The sequence below is a fragment of the Lutjanus erythropterus genome, chromosome 24, assembly GCF_056507025.1.
Source record: "Lutjanus erythropterus isolate fLutEry1 chromosome 24, fLutEry1.hap2, whole genome shotgun sequence".
In the NCBI taxonomy this organism is placed as follows: domain Eukaryota; kingdom Metazoa; phylum Chordata; class Actinopteri; order Lutjaniformes; family Lutjanidae; genus Lutjanus; species Lutjanus erythropterus.
The window spans coordinates 4,476,333-4,495,062 of record NC_139340.1 but is presented as its reverse complement, the minus strand read 5'-3'; the positions used below and the strand labels follow the sequence as shown (position 1 = coordinate 4,495,062).

Genomic DNA, 18,730 nt, shown 5'->3' with positions numbered 1-18,730 from the left:
TATTTGCTCACGTGCTGAATGGAAAGCGATTCGCTGGATGTTTATTCATTCAGCCACACAGCTGCAGCGTGAATGAACATTAGGAACATGTTTCTGAGGTTGTACAAGTGGTTTTTAACCTTTTTTCCTCACGATCATACCGCTCTGTCACAGCGGGCCCTACCTTGCAGCTTTCAAGCAAATCTGATGGCGTGTTTTTAGTCGAGTCTTTGATTTGAGGTGATGAAGATGGAACCATATTAACAGAATCTATTCTAGCGACAGAAACAATAGATTTCAGCTGTAGTTGTAGTTGAAGTGGAATATGAGCAGAGGATTATAATATTCATTCAGAAACAGAACATATGCTGCTGACTGTGTAGGTGTCAGATCTTAATAAAGATTGGATTACTTGACCTTGTCACTTTCAGTTTATACCTTCTCTCTCGTCAGCTTTCTGTTGTTTTGGTTTCTAGCCAGTTTTGTACTCAGTCACACTTTCTGTACCTTGTTCCTTTTTTCTGTTCTCCTCTTGTTTGAAACATCTGATACTGTCTCAGGCGATCACAAGGCACGCGTTAACTTCACTGATGTTTTTCTTTTTTATTTAACCAAGCCTCATTATAAATAGGGAGACTATTAGATCTCAGATAGAGCATGTTGCTGAAAGGTACAGTGTGTTATAATATTTATAAGTACATTTTCATTCATGTATAATCACTTGGAAATAAGAAGTCTTGTATATTTGTTGAGCCCTTTATATCTACAGAGGACATGGGTCCTCTGCAATGCAGGGATCGTGTTGAACCGCCTTGTTTTCACATTTTGTAGAGAGGGACTTTAATGTTTTTTGAAATTTCTACTGCCAGCATATGTTTTCTCCTGAACTCTAAAAGTTGTTAAGAACCCAGGTATCAACACTAAAAATTGTAAAGAACCCCAATAACAATGCTAAAACTTGGAAAGAACTCAGATATTAACGCTAAAAAAAGTTAAGAACCTAGATATAAGTGCTAAAAAAAAGTCAAGAACCCACAAATCAACACTAAAAATGGTTAAAAACCCAGTCTGACCTCCCCGTCTCTTCTTCTGTTTCCATTCAGAGAGCTGAACGTCTTTACTGGAGCAGTCGTTGATCTACGCAGAAGGAGGGGCACATCACATGGGAGTGCGTGACTGTGTGTGTGAGGGTGTGTGTTCAGGCCTCCTGCCGTCGCCCACTCTTCCCGGACAGGCATGGCGGGGGGCAGAGAGCGCGGCTCCCGGATACAGAGGCCGTGGTCGGTGTACCGCGCCAACACATTCGAGCTGTCCAACGAGATGATCGGCCTGGCTCTCGCAGGTGAGAGGGAGCTCATCGACCGAAAAATCAAAACACAGCCCGACAAAAGGATTTATGTATCTGAGGACTATGGAAGCTTATTTCTGCTAGTAAGAAAGAAAATTAAAAGATTAAAAGTCATACCTGCATCATAATTTTGACTTTTTCTCTCAGACGTTTTGGTTGAAAAAAAAAAAGTAATAAGTAATGAATCCAAGATGATTTTTTCAGTAATCAATATTCAACACATGCAAGAGATGCCCAGTATAAACACAGCCTGCCATTAATGTTAGCCACTAAAACTAAACGCACACGCTGACACACACACACACTGCTGGCAGTGTGTTAAACTTGTGTGGGAGCCTCTTGAGCCACAGTCGCCCTGAAGCAGCTCATAATGAGGCCCGAGGGCGTCTCGTCATCTGTCAACGTGTCACGCTGACAAGTTGAGATCGCAGTTCGCTCAAATGCCTGCAGAGATGAAACCTCAGAGGGAATCAAAGAAAAGACCGTCCGACAACAAAGTTAAGCAGTGAAAAATCAAAAATGTAGCAGACACTTAGACTAATATTGTTGTCCACAGAAGTTCATTTCTTAGCTTCTGTACTGGTGCTTCTCTCTGCTTCTCCTGGTGAGCTACTTAAAATGATGACTTGAATTTTTTTTTTTAATTTATTAATTGAAATTAATTATTAAATCTGACTTCTACAGCATTTTTTGTTTATATGAAACTTGTTTTTTCTTTTAAAATCGTCTGCTTTCCTTCTTTAAGAAACGTGTAAAATATGTGCAAAAAAGTTGCAAACTGCAAGATAAAAACAAGCAGGCCTTTATAAAATCTAATAATAATAAAGATAATAAGTACATCTCATCACAGTCTGGTACAGTATCAATCTTTTTTTATTGTATTAATTATATTGTTACATTCCTTGTTGATTTATATTCTGTATTCATAATCTAACTCTTAAATAACTTAAGTTATCAAATAATGCTGTGGAGTAAAAAGTACAAAAATGACCTGTGACCTGCAGTATAAAATTTATTATTATTTCTAATGTTTTTGGGACTTTTTTCTTATTTTCAGGAAATAGTCAGGACCCAGATGAGCCTGTGCTTGAGTTTAGTGTGGGTGAGTAACTTTCAACAACAGTCCATCATCAATAATCCATTCATTGATTTATTCATTAATGAATCACTTCATCTTTTAAAAGAATAATGTTCAGTTTGTTGAAATAATTCACAAGCTGTATTTAAAAAAAAATGAGATGAAGTGAAATATTAACTGTGAATTCAGATATTAGAGGATTAGATGGTTTCAGATGCGTCTTTGGCTCATTTATTGTTACTTGTGTGTTTGTCCTGCAGCCTGCACAGACCTGCTGACTCCTGCTTTGGATCGGAAACCCAACAGCTTTGTAGCAGTGAGCTGCACGACACCACCGCAGGCCTTCTGGACCAAACACGCCCAGACCGAAGTCATCGAGGTCCGACTCTTTATACCACACTCCCGTTTCCATCTTCTGTCTTACAGTCACACAAAAATTTTGAGTTTGAAAGTCTTTTACCCCCATAATATGTCTGTTTGTCTCCACCTACACCTCCCTCATCTGGAGGATGATGGAGGAATGACACACAGACACACACCTCTGACCACCTGAAATATGAACCAGAACCTAACCAAGTCAAGTGCAGGTCGCTTCAAATCACAATTAATTGGGAACATTTCTTTTAAGCGCCCACAAGTGCAGAATGAGTCATCAAAAATGTTTTAACATTTTGTCAGGAGAGCAAAGAGATGGACTGTGATGTGTTAATTTTCAAAAAAACATATTTTTGACACATATTTGACAGAAAATAAGAGAACAAAACAAAGGATAATGTTTTGTATTTTACTGTGTGACGTTTGCTGTTCATTGTTATGCATTAATATAGAAGTTCACCTCAGGTTTTACTTGGCAGAACTGTAGCTTAAGTTCTAATAAAACTAGTTTTGTTATTGAATGAATACTGATTGGCTGCCTCCGTCCACAGGGCACCAGTAACCCCATCTTCCTCAGCAGCATCGCCTTCTTCCAGGAGTCCAACATCAACCAGCAGACGCAGGTGAAACTGGCCGTCTATGATGTCAAGGACCGCTCACAGGGCACGGTACGATCAACGCAGAGCACCGACATCTGAGGCAGATCTTTGATCTTTTAGATTCAGTATAAAGGAAAGGATGTGTTCTTCCATGTTCTGCTTTTAGACCACAAAGCGTCACTTTTGTTCTGACAAACTCTGAACTTTTGTTCACTGCAGGTCAGACCAGCGAAGAAGAGATAAAGAAACAGCACAGAAAATTAATCTTTTCTTTGTGTCTCTTTAGATGTACATGTTGGGCTCTGCACTTTTTCCTGTGAAGGAGTTGTTACAGGAGAGGAGCCACCGATTACAGCTGGAACTGAGGTAACACACACACAAACACACACTCCTCTACTCTTATTCTTTTACACAGACGTTGATTCGACTCTGTTACTACCTCTGCTGGTGGATCAGAGGTGGATCTTTGATTGTTCCCTGTGGCTTTGACAAAAAAATACATTTTAATTTTCACTTTTTGTTGTAGCCCTCAAGTGATTATTACATTTTCCAACTGTAAAATTGGGTAGAAGTTTGAAACACTGGAGTTTCAAATTTCGATTGATTATTCAATAACATTTTTGATACCAGGGGCGTAAGTTAGATTTTAATGAAAATATTAATATAACAAGACTATAACATGACAGCAGATATTCAACTAGAGCAAATGAGATGAGTGAGATACGACAGAGGAGGCAGGACTCTGTGGGCGCAGTCAGAGAGAAGTGAGAGCGAGTCAGTGAGTATTATTTATTTGGTTTCATTTCAGATATCGTGTTGATCTACATCTACTGCTGAGCATGTTTTCCTCTAAATTTTTGTTGTTGGCTGTTCTTGAGCTGACGTAGGCTAACTGTGGATGCTAAATCTTAAAAAAAGAAAAGTTTCAGAAAACAGCAAATTCAGTAGTTGCGACTCCAGATTTTTTTCCACCCTTTTTCAGCCAAAAATGTCTCTTTGGATAGCAAAGGTTGCTGACCTCTGCACTCATCCTATACTGCCCAAAGCACCAAGTTTGAAAAACTCCACAGCAACGTCTCTTTCCAGAAATCATAACTTTAATCCACGACGTGGAGGTGAAGAACCTTCAGGAAGTGACTGATACCATGGTCATTTACCAACAGTTTGAAATAGAAGCATTGCAGATTTTTTGGTGAAAGTTTTGCACTTAAAATCAAAAGGTATGAATCAAGAGCTTACTGTTGTCATGACAACAAATAATTATAGTCCCTTTTACAATCAAACTCAGCTGCTTGCTGCGGTTGATAACAAGTAACACGGCTTCCTAACTAGAGGAGATGGAGTGAACAGCTGTCCTCACATACAAGCCATGTTGAGACGATTCAATTATTTATTCATAACTAACGCCATTTTCTTAAATCAGACTTGTTTTTTTTTAAAGTTGGAGGACAGTTTACTTACTTGTAACACCCAAAAGTTCCTTTTCTTCCTTCCAAACCTCATCCTTATTGAGGATATTCCTGTAAAAAGGCTGCTGTGGAGCATATAAAAGGTGCTGCTTCTTCTCAACCTCATTAATTACTCTCTCATCCTCGCTCACCTCACCTGATGAGGGGAAACACAAACTTGAGGGACATCACATCATTTTTAACCAAATGAAAGAGGCTGGAGGTACGAGAAACTTAACTGGAATAGAGTTGGCTGATGCATGGAGCGGGTTAGGATGTCCTCATTTAGGAAAACTGAAACAATCAGCTGTTCGCTCGCTCGCTCGCTCGTTGACATCACCGCCAATTAAGATGTAGTGTGTTGCTATGGTTACAAATTGGGTGTTAAACAGGTTTAACGCACACCTGCTGGCCAATCAGAAAAGAGTATTCACCCAGACAGTGGTTTAAGTTGTTATAATACATTTTTTATTCAATAAATGTCAATAATTACTGCTTTTATTTTGTTCAATAGAAGTGTTTTTTCCTAAATCTTGCTACACGTTGTATGTCAGCTCCAGTTCTGTGCCTAAAAGTTGGCCTCGTGTGTCGCCTCAAGAGCTCCTCTGGTGCCAAACACACAGAAACCTGCACACACTTCACATCCGCTGCTTCGACTCCATCCCAGGGGAAACACTGCAGTTATAAACAGTTTTTTTCCTTCTTGACACTTTAACAACCACCTATAAGATAAGCTGGTTTACATTCGTGATCCACGAAATTAAACCTGAGTCCATTAAACTGTCACTCACAGGTGCTGCAGAACATCCCATGAACATACATACATATAAAGAAATACAGGAAATCTGTTTATGTATAATACAGGAAATGTTCTGCCTTCCTTCCCTTTCTTCAAATATGTTTCCTGTGAAAAGAAACACTGTGATTTGCAAGAATAATTACATGTAAAATAAAAGTTTTTATTCTAGTGAGGCAAATTTTCAGTATTCAGTATATCCAACAGTTACAAAACAGCCATTCTCTTTCTGTGCTTGGTGTCTAAAATTGACATCTGATAATGTTTCATGGGAATTAAGGTTGTTAGTTGATTAATAAGTCAGTCATTTATCAATCAAAAACTTCCAGCCCAGCAGGTTTTGGTCTTTTGTTCCGTTTTGTATCACTGTAAATTAAATATCTTTGTTTTTGTCGTAGTTTTGTAGCATGTCATTGATGAAACACTGAATCCAAACCATAATTTACAGTAATAGAAATGATTGTTAGCTGTGGCCCCGATGCATTCGTGTGAGAACAAATCATGTCAATGTGTTTGAATGGACAGATCAGCAGAGAACCAGCGGGTGGGGAACGTCACCATAGCTGCCTGGCAGATGGAGGAGAGAGCAGATCAGAGGATGTCGGTCGGCCGCCTGCCAGACAGCATCAACGGGCGGGTAAGAGACGCTGGGAGGGAAACTTAATATCCTGTGTGCAGAAAATCTTGTCGATAGAGATTTTCTATATTATTAATACTGTACTGCAATTATAGTGTCACATGAAAAGTATTTATTTTATAATTGAAGGTGTTCCTATGCATTATGGGAAAGTAATTTGATATAGTAATCTCCAGGTCTGGGCTGGAGAAGAGTATGGAAAAACATTTGTGTTTCCAGTCCACTGCCCCTATTCTGTTTTCTAAAATATAAAATTAAACATTTGAGTTCTACAGTGATGTAGTTTCCAGTAAAGTAGACTACATTTTCTGTGCAAGGAAACCTGTATGTGTGTGTTCATCACTGTTCATCACAAAAAACAATAAAGTTTATCTGTTTGAACATTAAATATCTTGTCTTTGTGCTGTATTCAATTTAATACATGTGGAAAAGTTTTTGTGAATCATTGCATTCTGTTTTTATTTATGTTTTACGCAGCATCCAAACATTTTTGAAATTGGGGTTTATAGATAAACAGTCCTAGATTAATTAATGATTAATGTATTTCTTTTTTTATTATTATTTTCAGATTATTACTGAGTCAAACAGATTTCTGAGAGTTGACGCCAAACCATAAAAAAAAAAAATGTTTCTGAGATTTCCTGTTTGTCTGTATAATTCAACAAAACTCACTTTACCTGCTTTATGTCCTGAGAAACATGTCACACAGCCTGACAGGGCAGTGAACTGCTTCATCTCTGTGGGTTTGTCTTTGTGTGGGAGCTCTGTCAGTGAGGTTAGAGAGCGGTGTAGGTGAGTGTTTGCCTCACAGAGAGGACAGGCAGGTGGAGGTGGTTGTTAACTCGCTCTGTGTGTGTGTGTGTGTGTGTGTGTGTGTGTGTGTGTCCTGTAGACGATGCTGCCGGTCGACGAGAGCCTCACAGAGTCGATGGGAGTCAGAATCAAGTACGCCTCGCTATGCAAAGACACCCTGCTGCGCTCAGGTATGACAGCTCACATACATCCCACCTTCACGCATCTGATTTAATGGCTCCTTCTGTTTTGTTCTTGTTTGCAAAGTACCCGAAAAGTGACAAACAGCACATGTGGTTGAAAGTCAGATGACAGAGTTGGTTAGGTTTCGGTAAAGATTTGCATCCACAGTTTTTATGCTTCTTTCACACACCTGTGGGTGTTTCTGACCTCTTGAACTTCAGTTTATCTGCAAAAAAGACACATCAAGTATGATTTCTACTGAAAGTGATAAAAAGTATGACACTGTCACAGAGCCTGCAGATGTCTGGAGTTATTTTCTTGATTAATAAATTACGTGTTTGGTCTCGTTATGTCTTGTTTTTCACATGTAGCTGCTACTCTTGCTGGTTATTTTGTACCTGATAAAAAGTTTAAACAACTTGCATCCAGTAAGAAACATCATCACAGTTCAGGTCCAAATTTTGGACCATCAGCGCCCAGTGCTTGCAAAGTTTATTGCATAGGATGTTTGTGTGCACTGTGTTATAAATCAGAATATTTTTTTGAAGACTCAACCTCAGTGAATCCTACGCATCATTTTCTAAAAGAATGCCAAAGTCATGTAAACAGAATCTGTACAATATTGCACCTTGAAAATCTTAGACAAATGCAGATAACTCTCATAAATAGAAAGGGTTATTTCATTGTTTATGAAAAGATCACTTCAGCAACATAAAAAAAATCCTCAAATTGGCCAGAACTCAACAGAATTTAAAAAAGATTACCTAAATATTGATCCTTTAATGAAGCTGTATATTTTTATGATCCAGGAAATAAACCAGCATCATAACCTGTCCAACAGTGACAGAATTAGAAATAGATATGGGTATAATATTACAGATATCCTCATAAACCTTGATAAAATGTTGAAATAGCTGACCACAGAAGGAGTTGATCGTAATTGAATCAGACACAAAAGACACAAACAGACAAAAGCACCAAATTAAACTGTGAGCGCAGGTTGAGTCATCTCGCCAAAACAATAAACTGCTCTGCTCTTTGGTTTTCAGTAAAACTCTTGCATGCTTCAGATCGATGGAGAAATGTTTGACCGACCCTTTTGCTCTTTAACCCTCCTCCTGTTTTTTTCCCCGTCCTCCCGTCCTCCACCTCTCTCGCCTGCCCGGCTCCATGTTTACCGATACATCAGAGCCTGAATCTTATTATGAGGCAGAAATATATTGATTGTCACTCAGTAAGTGGGAGGAATCTGTTTACCTCAGGGACAGATCGCTGATCCAAAAATAACACAAATATGAAATGTTTGAGAGGGAACAAAAACATCACTAACATTTGCATTATAGAGGTGACAACTGCAGTTCAATCCATGCATGTGATTCTCATGAAAATAGATCAGTAATTCAGCATAGTTACTGCTAAACCAAACCTAAAAGGTCGGATCAGTCTGATTTGAACAATCTAATCCAGGCTAACTGACTTTTCTGTGGCTTCAGTGTTCGGGGGCACGATGTCCAGGATGTACCGCTTTCCCACGACTGACGGGAACCACCTACGGGTGCTGGAGCAAATGGCAGAGAGCGTCCTGTCGTTAAACATTCCCCGACAGTTTGTCAAGCTGCTGCTGGAGGAGGACGCAGCCAGGTACAAACACAGAGCTGCAGGCTCTCGTTGCAGTAAAATCTGCATGGATGTGCCGATGTAGTTGCCAGGTGTTATGACTTTTTAAATGTTATTTCTTGAAAGTGATTTATACCAGAGTTTATGTGCAGCAAATTAGCATTAATTTGCCTTTTGAAAGTGATCAGAGTATTGTATGTACCATACAATAATAATAATAATAATAATAATAATAATAATAAATCACAATTTCCCTAAAACCCTACATGATTCCTTCAAATGTTTTGTTGGCAAACAGCCCAAATCGTTTTGTCCTTTACCACCGTTTGTCTGTCTCCAGGGTGTGTGAGCTGGAGGAGCTGGGAGAGTTATCACCCTGCTGGGAGAACCTGCGGCGACAGATTGTCTCTCAGTACCAGACCATAATACTCGCATACCAGGAAACATTGTCAGACCTCAATGAATACAGGGGTGAGTGTCCACAGAGGTTTGGTTGGTTTCTGTATTTTCTGGTCCAGTTTATGAAGTTAAACCAGTTTGATTTTATGCAAACCGACGCAACTGGCATTTGTCATCATGAGACATTCTGGCAAATTAAATGATTTCTTATATCAGTACATATCTCTGAAAAAATGCATGCTGGAGATGTACTTTTTCCAGATACCATTGTGCTGTTTTTAATCTTTCAGAAGATTTGTAATCCAGTTTTTAGCTGCAGTGGCTTTTTGGAGACTTTTGGAGAATGTCTTCTGTGATTTATGCATTTTTCCATGTTGAAAACAGTTATTGTTGTCGTTATCCTAGTCTGGTGTCCAATCACAAGCTGTGTTCCTGACTTTGCTGACCAATCAGAGGCCGTATTTCTGACTTGTCAGACAATTAGAAGCTGTGTTCCTGACTTGTCGACCAATCACAGGCTGTATTTATCACTAGGCATGTTTTTGTCAGCTATATGCACTGTGCAATGGAATTACATAAGATAAAACTGACTTTATGTATAAATTAAGATTTTTATTTTCTCAGGTTGCAAAGTCTTTTTTAATTTAATTTATTATTTTGATATTAAACTTAAGAAGAAGAATAGTTAAGTTGAATGATTGTTGTGAGAACATGATGTGTCACTCAGCCATCCTGTTTATTATACTCTTACACTCCACTCAGGAGGGGCTTAAGTCAAGTTCAACACCTAGTTGCAAAATTTGTCTTGTATTTATGTTGTATTTGCCTTTGTATCAAACTGGTTTGGATATTTTTACATCGGCCTAAACAGTTTCTCAATATCCATCACATACAAAAAGTTTTAAAACAAGCTACAACAAAGTTTCATGTTCTGTTTGTCACAAATTATTACATTCCCCTCGTTCTTCTCTCACTTTCTGCCCACTCCACGCCAGGTCCATCGTTCAAAGCCAGCAACCTGAAGGCAGAGAGGAAGCTTGAGTTCATGCCAACCAACCTACACGTTCAGAGGATGAGGGTGCAGGATGAGCTTGGCTTCGGTGAGATACAAGAACACGCGATCACACCCAAACACTCTCACATTTCAGCTCATGGCTCTGGTCCTTTCTATTAACATAAGTTCTGGTTCTCTCCAGAACACACGTATGATGTGGTAACTATCGGAGCTCCAGCGGCTCACTGCCAAGGATTTAAAAACAGCGGCTTGAGGAAACTCATCCAGAAGTTTGAGGAGGCGAAGAAACAGTAAGTTACAAAAAACTGACAAAAAATGACCATCTAGTGGGAAAATAAAAGACAAACAAAAGTTGCATTTGCATGTTTTCCCCTCAATTTCAGTGATATCTGTCTTTTTTGCTTTATTCATTATTTACTTATATTATTTCAAATAATTAGAAGTATGGAAGCCCATTTCCATCAGCGAAAGAAAAAAATATCTCCATATCTCCAGATAAAAAAGTCAAAATTTTATGATATGATTTACTTTTTATGTCAGTTTCAACATTTTATCTCATAATTCAGACTTTTGAATTTATAATTTGGACTTTTTATCTCATAATTTTGTTGTTTATTTTAATCTATTGACATTTTTTAATCTCATAATTCTGATTTACCATGGGGATTTTTTTTTTTTCTCTGGCAGAATTGAGCTTCCATATAAAACAGATCTGATCCATATGAAGTTATTTTGTGTGAAAGATATCTCGATTTTGATTTGGCTGCCCTGAAGTCATTTTCACATTAAAAAATGGATGCATTGTTTCTTTGACGATTGCATTAATCCTGCAGTTCAGTTCTCTGGCTTCCTCTTAATTTTGTTTTTGTTACTTTCTTGATCAGCGTATATGAGGAGGGATGGTGAGTTGTTGCACTGCTTTGATTGTGTTCATTTGTTTGTACACACCGTTTGCCTCTCACTGCCTTGTTCCAACAAAAAAACATACTTTCACTGTTTCTGTGCATATATATCTATATATAATGTCTAATGTTTTTAAGCATTGTGGATGAACTGGCTAGCAGGTTTAGATTGAATGAATGCGACTCTCATAGACATCACAGAGCAAATAATGACACATGATGCATTTGATATTAACAGTGTTGTGTTTGAATGTAACTAAAACATATATTGTCCTCAACAAAGTACACGTGTGATACCCAGATATTTATGTAACACAGTACACTAAGTTTGTTGAAATACCGCTCATTTTGTAAATTCAGTCATCACTGTAAAAACTTGGGAAACGTGAAGCTGATATTAAAGTGTTGTGAGAATTTCTATCTTTGTGAATTTACAAAAATGAACGGTATCACTCCCAGCCCCGTTTACTGAAGTCAGTTTCATGTTGTCTTTGTGTTTAACTGTAGCATTTTCTTAAGCCACAGATTAGGACTATTGTTAAAGGGAAAATTCAACACTTTTCAGATGGATATCCAATCAGTATTGATGGTAAACATGTAGTCAAGTGAAGCAATAAATTCCTCAGTGTGTGCTATATTGACCAAGACAGCTTAGTTCTCAGTGTCTACATGTACCAGGATGCATTGCACACCTGCTTAACCGACTAGTATTTCTGGTGCTGACTAGTGCAGGTGGCAACATTTAATCGTATAGTTGATTAGTCACACGTTTGTAGGAAGAACAACAGATATTGCTGCAGGAGAACTCAACTTTCTTGGTCAATATAACGGTGCCGATTTACCACCAACACTGACTGGACATCCACATGAAAAGTGGTGAATTTTCCCTTTAAATACAGGCATGTGCATGCTATGTTACTGACAAAATGGACTAAAAAAAGGCAAGTACAAATTCTTTCCAATTAATGGATTAGATTTTAGATGGAGGCTCCAAGACTCCAGGAGTCCACTGTTTACATTTTGAGGGTATAAGAGGGTGTCATCAGCATACAGTTGAATACAGACGTGCAGCTAAAACCACGTGTTGATGCTTTCTGTAGCAGCGCCCTGTCCAGCTCGCAGTCCATCGTCTACATACCCCAGGACATTGTCCGAGCCAAAGAGATCATCGGCCACATCAACACGCTGAAGACTCAGGTCAGCTACTACGCAGAGAGGCTTTCCCGAGCTGCCAAGGATCGATCTGCCAGCGGGCTGGAGAGGACGCTCGCTATCCTGGCTGATAAGGTATTTTACTTTAACAGCATGTATGATGTTGTATTGGTCTGACATTCCTTATCTAATATATAAAGATGACCCTTCACTTCTACCTCTTAGACTCGTCAGTTGGTGACAGTATGTGACTGTAAGCTGCTGGCTTCAGCCATCCAGGCCCTGAACGCAGCACGGCCCGAGTACATCGCCTCCAAAGCGTCTCCCTCCGCCGACTCAGAACAAGTAGTCCTCCGTAACGACCAGGACACGCTTTTGGCCAAGTGGAGTGGTCGCAACAGCCGATCCTCGCTGCATGTAGACTGGCAAGAAGAGGAGTGGGTAAGTTAGTTAGTTAGGCCTGTTAAGTTTAAATTGGAAACCAGTTCTGCGTTGGCAGTCTGATACCAAATGAACGCCATACATCAATATCGGCCCCCCAAATTGCACCTTTAATTATTTTATTTATTAAAGCTTTTTCAGTTTTTGAATTCCCAGAAAATGCACTACATCATGAATTTCACAACCACATTTAGTCATCCAGTCATTTAATGTTGCTTAATTTGCCAGGGTTTATATTCATCAAACATTCATGCACGAGTTAAAAGCAATATGAAGATTTTATTTTCCTGTTTCCAGTGTTTCCTTTTGTATCTGCAGGCGGCATCAGACAAGAGTTTGTATTATATAACAAGGTCTACATCCGCTCGCGTTACATAAATCTTTGTTAAGCAAAATTGTGGTGTGTTCCCTCCTCATTTGCATACTGATGTGATTCATCTGTGCATCTTCACTCCCCCTCTGGCTGAGTTCTGTTCCCTGCTATAATTTCTCCATTAGCCCTTTAGCCTTTCTTACACAGCTCTGAAATTTTCAGCATGTTGCCTCGTGTCGGTGTGCTTCCAGGAGAAGGTTTGGCTGAATGTGGACAAGTCTCTGGAGTGCATCATCCAGCGTGTTGACAAGCTGCTGCAGAAGGAGAGGAGACCCAGCGACAGCAGTCAGGACATTACCCAGCTTGACCTGCAGGGGGGCGCCACCAAGAAAGGTAATACACACACACTCACAAAATGTACTTTTTCGTCTCTGTTTTTTGCGTTTTTTTTTTTTTTACTTTTTGACGTATAAATGTGAGAAATATTTCCTGCTTAGTCTGGAACAATATTCTGTTTTCTTTTTTGGTTTTTACCAGTGATTGTCGCTCCAAATGGCATGAAAACAACTTTAATCACATATCTGTTCTTATTCTCCTAAACGTTGACACTTCCTTACCACACAAAGATATAAGTTCTGATTGGATCTCGTCCCATATCATCCCTCCCTAGCATTTTCATCTCGTTTTTTATTTGTCGATCAAAATGTCGGCAGATATTGTCATAGTTTTTGTCATCATAAACTAGATTTTACTTGGTTATTGTCTTGTTTTCATCAGTGAAAAAATGTCCTTAATGAAATCTGACAAGAATCATTCGTCAACTAAGGTGGACCCATGAAGACCTGATGGTGCTATAACTTTCAGTTTATGGTCTCATTTCACAAAATACATACAAACAAACATGAATCTTTCATTTTGCTCCTGTGTTTGAATTTGTTTTTCTTCTTTTTTCCTGTTAACATCAAAAAAAGTAAATAAAGTTGCTCACTAAAAAGGAGACAAAAAGTTACTCTGCAGCTTTTAAAATCAGTTTTCACAGACATGCAGCTCATAAAAGAATTAAAAATATAATAAATCAAATATAATTAGATGAACTTGATTTTTACCACAAATTGACATTGATTACTTTTAGAAGTCTAAATTAACGCTGCTGTTTATGGCTGTGAAAAGGTAATGGAAAAAGACGAGCTTTCTGGATCAACCCAGACAGCGTATCGCAGGATTCTCCATCATTACCATCATCATCATCATCATCACCTCCACGGTCATCATCACCACCACCATCCTCTTCCTCTCCACCGGCCCTCTCCTCTGCACGTCCTCCCAGCCCTGAACAAGAATCCTGTACGTTTTAATTAATTTCTTATTTTTGTTGCCGCTTCTTCTGTAAGCGATCCTGTTTTCAGGTTTCTTTTAATCGCATCATTTTATTAAGTTCAGGATATTCGACTTACAGCTTCAATGGGACAGATGGAGGTCGGCGTCTTATGTTATCATTAATGTTTCTTTTTTTTGTTAATTAAAAGAAAGCAGGCTTTTTAAAGTTATTCATCTTAACCTACTGTGAGAAAACCTGTCAAATGTGAAGCCTTGTTTTGTCGATCTTTGTCGTTGTCTTCTTGGTCTGTCCACAACGTTGCAGCATTATTGCCGCTACAAACGCCGTTTTTTTACTCTCCAGCTTTGTAAGTGCTGCTGTTGCTGCTTCACGGCTGAAAACAGCCGGTCCTTCAACCAGCGGTCGTATCTGAGATTTTGTGCTGATTTACATGTTGTTCTGGACCAGGGTCACATGCCTGTCTGGAATCTCTCACTAAGACTCTCACTTAAAGGCTAACTTTGGAATTTTTCAACCTATTTTCAACCCTGTTTTCCCTTGTTTCTGTCTGATAAGTGACTAATGGGAACAGTATTTAAAATGATTCCCAAACTTTGATATTTTTATGACACTGACCAAATTGCTTCACCACTATCAAGTATTGAAACAGCAGCTTTCACCTACTTTTTGCTGCTGATAGGCTCAGATTGTCATTCCAAGTGTCTGACAACATTACAGAAAGCATTCCTATGGAGAAACACCCTTTTTTCTAACTGTAAAATTATTGTTTTTTGACTAGAACCAGCTGTTCTCTTGCTCTTGCCGAACTAACCAGATTCCCTTTGCAGTAACAGTCATCTTCATCCAAACCTGAGAGAAGCAAAATGAAATTAACCAAAAACGTCTTGTCTCATCTTTCCACTGTTCCAAAAATCACCAGCTGCTTAATTTGCCAAGCTAGACGTGAAAATGTCAGGAGAGGAGCCAGAGGGAAGCTGAATATCAAGGAAGCAGTGGGAAGGAACTGCAAAAACAACCAGAGCTGGTGATTGTTTGAGCAGCGGAAACGAGCCAAGATGTTTGTGATGAGTTTTATTTTGTTTCTGTCGAGTTTGAATGCGGTGTGTTTTGCAAATACAAAATTACTGGTTAGTTTGGTGAGAGCGATGAATCAGCTCTTTCTGGTTAAACAAATAGGATCTTAAACGAAAAAGTCTATCTCAGTAAGGATCCTTTCATTATGTTGTCACTTTTTTCAATAAACATTACATTGCAGCCTAAGGCAAAAAAACAAACATGCAAAAAACCCTTTAACCTCCTAATAAATCCAGTTGATGTTGATGATTTGGGGACAGATCTGTGACCCTGGTTCGTAGTGTTTTCTGTGTGTGTCTCTGCTGCCCTGTGTGGCTCGCAGCGCCTGCTAATCATGCATGTTGCACCTCCATCCCCTCTTCCAGATGGAAGCCCCAGTGCTGAGGAGGCGTACCCAGGTAAGAGCTGCTGCCCACCCATGCTTCTCTGCCTCTGTCCCAAACTCTCCAGGACTCTGCTACAACACCAAATATTTAATTCGAGTATAAGATTTCGTTGAATAATTACAAATCAGTTTCCTTCATCTTACCAGTTGAGTTTGTCCCTATGCATATGTTTGAATTTGATATTTTGAAAAATAATATCAGCTCCAGGTTTTATGTTTGAAGTGCATACAGCAGGTATATGCTCTGTTATTTTGATGCTGTTTTTCTTTATCAAAGTGGAAATTAACACCAACGTTAAGCTTAATTGTAGTAGTAGTCTTATGATACTGGACGATCAGAGATCTCACTGCTTATTGATCATCTAGGGATTTTTAGATTCAAAAAGGTTGCTTGACCTGCAGCGAGAACAGCTGCTAACAAATGCCCCTTACATTATTTTCAAAGGCACAGGTTACTTCCTACTTTTCCTCATTTTTCATAAGCACCCAACACATTTTTGTTCTACAGTTGGGTTTACAAAGCAACCACTTCTTTTCTTAGTGCTAAGTCACTCATAGACGAAATGTAATTTACAGATTTTAATGCATCCATGCTTTGAAGTTGCCATCATTGAAAAAGTCCAAAAATGAAATAAAACAAATAGAAAACATGACATCACTTGTCCTGGAGCTTCACCCAGCGGACGATGCTTTTGCTTCCCTGTTGTCTCCCTGTTCCATCTGTTTTCTGTTCCTGTCTCATAAGATCAAATTTCACTACAGTCACTTCGGATTATAGAACTTGAGGGATAGTTCAGATTGTTTGAAGTGGGGTCGTATGAGGTTCTTATCCATAGTCAGTGTGGTCGACACACCCTGAGTTTGGAGAAGCAGCAGGAGTAACAGTGTAGGAAGCTAAACAATGATCTGCTGTGAAAAGGGTCAACAAAGAAAGAAAGATCAGTTCAAGTGCACGCTGTATTTAGAATATTTTCACCAGTTAACCTTGCTATCAGACATCTGTCCATCCAAGAGGAAACTGCTGTTATATAAGCCAAATATCAATCTCTCCAAACCAACCAGACTCCATTGTCAAAATCCTTCATTTATACCCCACAGAACGCAGGACTTGCTGGGCTACCACTGCCTCGACCAGTTAGCTTGTTTGTGTTATTGAGTGACTTTGGTGAATCCAAACTAACCTTTTAAAACACCCAAAGTCACACAATAATGCAAACAAACTAACAGATCGAGGCGGCTGTAATCCAGCTACTCCTGTGTTATGGAGGTAAAATTTGTGTTTTTATCAATGGAGTTTGGTTGGTTTGAAGCGAGCGATATTTTGTTTATATACCAGAGTTTTCCTGTCAGAAAAGGCTGTCTGATGGCAAGATAAAGTGGTGAAAATATTGTAAATATAGTGATGTTGATATTTTGGGTAAAATACACTTTGCTGCTGATCCTGTCCACAGCAGTACATTACTTAACTTTTGTGCTGGTGGTCCTCTGTGCTTCTCTATCACAGGTCTGTCATCTGTTGTAGATAACACACTGAGTATAATCATATAAATCAAATAATCTTAAATATCCCTTTAATATGGCATTATTCTTGCTTAATTTCATTTTAACTGAGCTAATGTTTGATTGCATCATATTTGGATGAGTGATGCCGAGGAGGAATTTATTTATATCGTGTGTTGGTGTTTTTATTTTAACCTCTGTGATGCATTTCTTTGTCTATAGCTATATGTTCCCTGTCTGTATGTGTGTTTTCAGGCGAGTGGAGCGAGGCATTGTACCCTCTCCTCACCACGCTCACAGAGTGCGTCGCCATGATGAGCGACACGGCCAAAAAGTCCATGGTGTTCCTGCTGATGCAGGACAGCGCCCCGACGATAGCCATGGACCTGTCACTGCAGTACCGCCGCGACGTCGTCTTCTGCCAAACGGTCAGCAACAACACGACATTTACTCACCCACGCACATTTATATCAGCATTTACATACATGCAAACAGGCTTTCAGCTCAAATGACTCACAGCGAGGGATAAACAGTTCATAAAGCTGTAAATATTACAAAACTAGAAGGTGCAAAGGCTCAGAGCTCAGTGGCTTTACAGTGTTTATATGACTATTAAACACCGGTGTTAAATAAAGGCAGCAGGACAAAAAAATAGAAGAAAGTGAGACATAAAGAGAAGGGATTTCTTCACTCCTACTCTCCTGTGCTGCCGGCACAAACCACAGAGACGTTTCAGGTCTTCAGGCCAAATTTAAAAAGAGTGTGTGTGCCCAGAGTTAGAGTCGAGATGCTGGATCTTTTCTTTTCTTACAACTTGTTCTTTTTACGGCCTCTTATTTTTCTAGTTTTGGCTGGCTTACAGAAGCAGTTATATTTACTCAGCAGGTTCACTGTAGATGGGATCTCAACAGCATTGAGTCTGGTCACAGGTTTGATCAAACCAAGTTAAACTTTGGTATCTTAGTCCTGGACTGACCTGGACTCTTTTACTATGAAGCCACATGCAGGGATGCCCCTGAAATTGATCTGGATGGCAGCACACGTTGCTCCATGGAGTGCTGCATTTTGGGTCACTCGGATTTCTGTCTGTGTGTGCAGAAACCGAACCAACAGGAAAACACTAAACAAACGCCCTTAGATAACTTGGATAACAATTTGTCTGATCATCTCACACTCCTGCTGATTGACCAAATGGTCTTTGTTGATCTGTATTCAGTAATGCAGCATCAAACTGTTTTTTTCTAATCATTAATACCCTCGGCCACATGTTCATTTAGTGATAAAACTCACTGATCTGCGCAGGATTTCCTTCACACATGGATGCGCATGAAGCAACAACATGCATTCACTTATATAAC

The 18,730-nt window shown here is 39.2% G+C and overlaps 1 protein-coding gene across 2 annotated transcripts in view; it reads left to right on the top strand.

Moving 5' to 3' along the window:
• Positions 1-1,088: 1,088 nt before the first annotated feature.
• The window catches only part of LOC146304536 (inositol polyphosphate-4-phosphatase type I A-like), a 34,781-nt gene continuing 17,139 nt past the window's right edge, over positions 1,089-18,730 (top strand). The window contains exons 1-18 of one of the 2 annotated variants that reach the window (XM_084713292.1): positions 1,089-1,321; positions 2,385-2,429; positions 2,666-2,784; positions 3,332-3,448; positions 3,666-3,745; positions 6,149-6,260; positions 7,153-7,243; positions 8,729-8,876; positions 9,193-9,323; positions 10,247-10,351; positions 10,448-10,556; positions 11,151-11,168; positions 12,269-12,455; positions 12,546-12,761; positions 13,326-13,467; positions 14,245-14,418; positions 15,853-15,885; positions 17,628-17,800. In XM_084713292.1, the coding sequence (XP_084569418.1) occupies positions 1,216-1,321; positions 2,385-2,429; positions 2,666-2,784; positions 3,332-3,448; positions 3,666-3,745; positions 6,149-6,260; positions 7,153-7,243; positions 8,729-8,876; positions 9,193-9,323; positions 10,247-10,351; positions 10,448-10,556; positions 11,151-11,168; positions 12,269-12,455; positions 12,546-12,761; positions 13,326-13,467; positions 14,245-14,418; positions 15,853-15,885; positions 17,628-17,800 (2,106 nt within the window). In that variant the 5' untranslated portion in view covers positions 1,089-1,215. The remainder of the gene's footprint in view (positions 1,322-2,384; positions 2,430-2,665; positions 2,785-3,331; positions 3,449-3,665; positions 3,746-6,148; positions 6,261-7,152; positions 7,244-8,728; positions 8,877-9,192; positions 9,324-10,246; positions 10,352-10,447; positions 10,557-11,150; positions 11,169-12,268; positions 12,456-12,545; positions 12,762-13,325; positions 13,468-14,244; positions 14,419-15,852; positions 15,886-17,627; positions 17,801-18,730) is intronic. The other variant, XM_084713293.1, reaches the window with a different exon arrangement.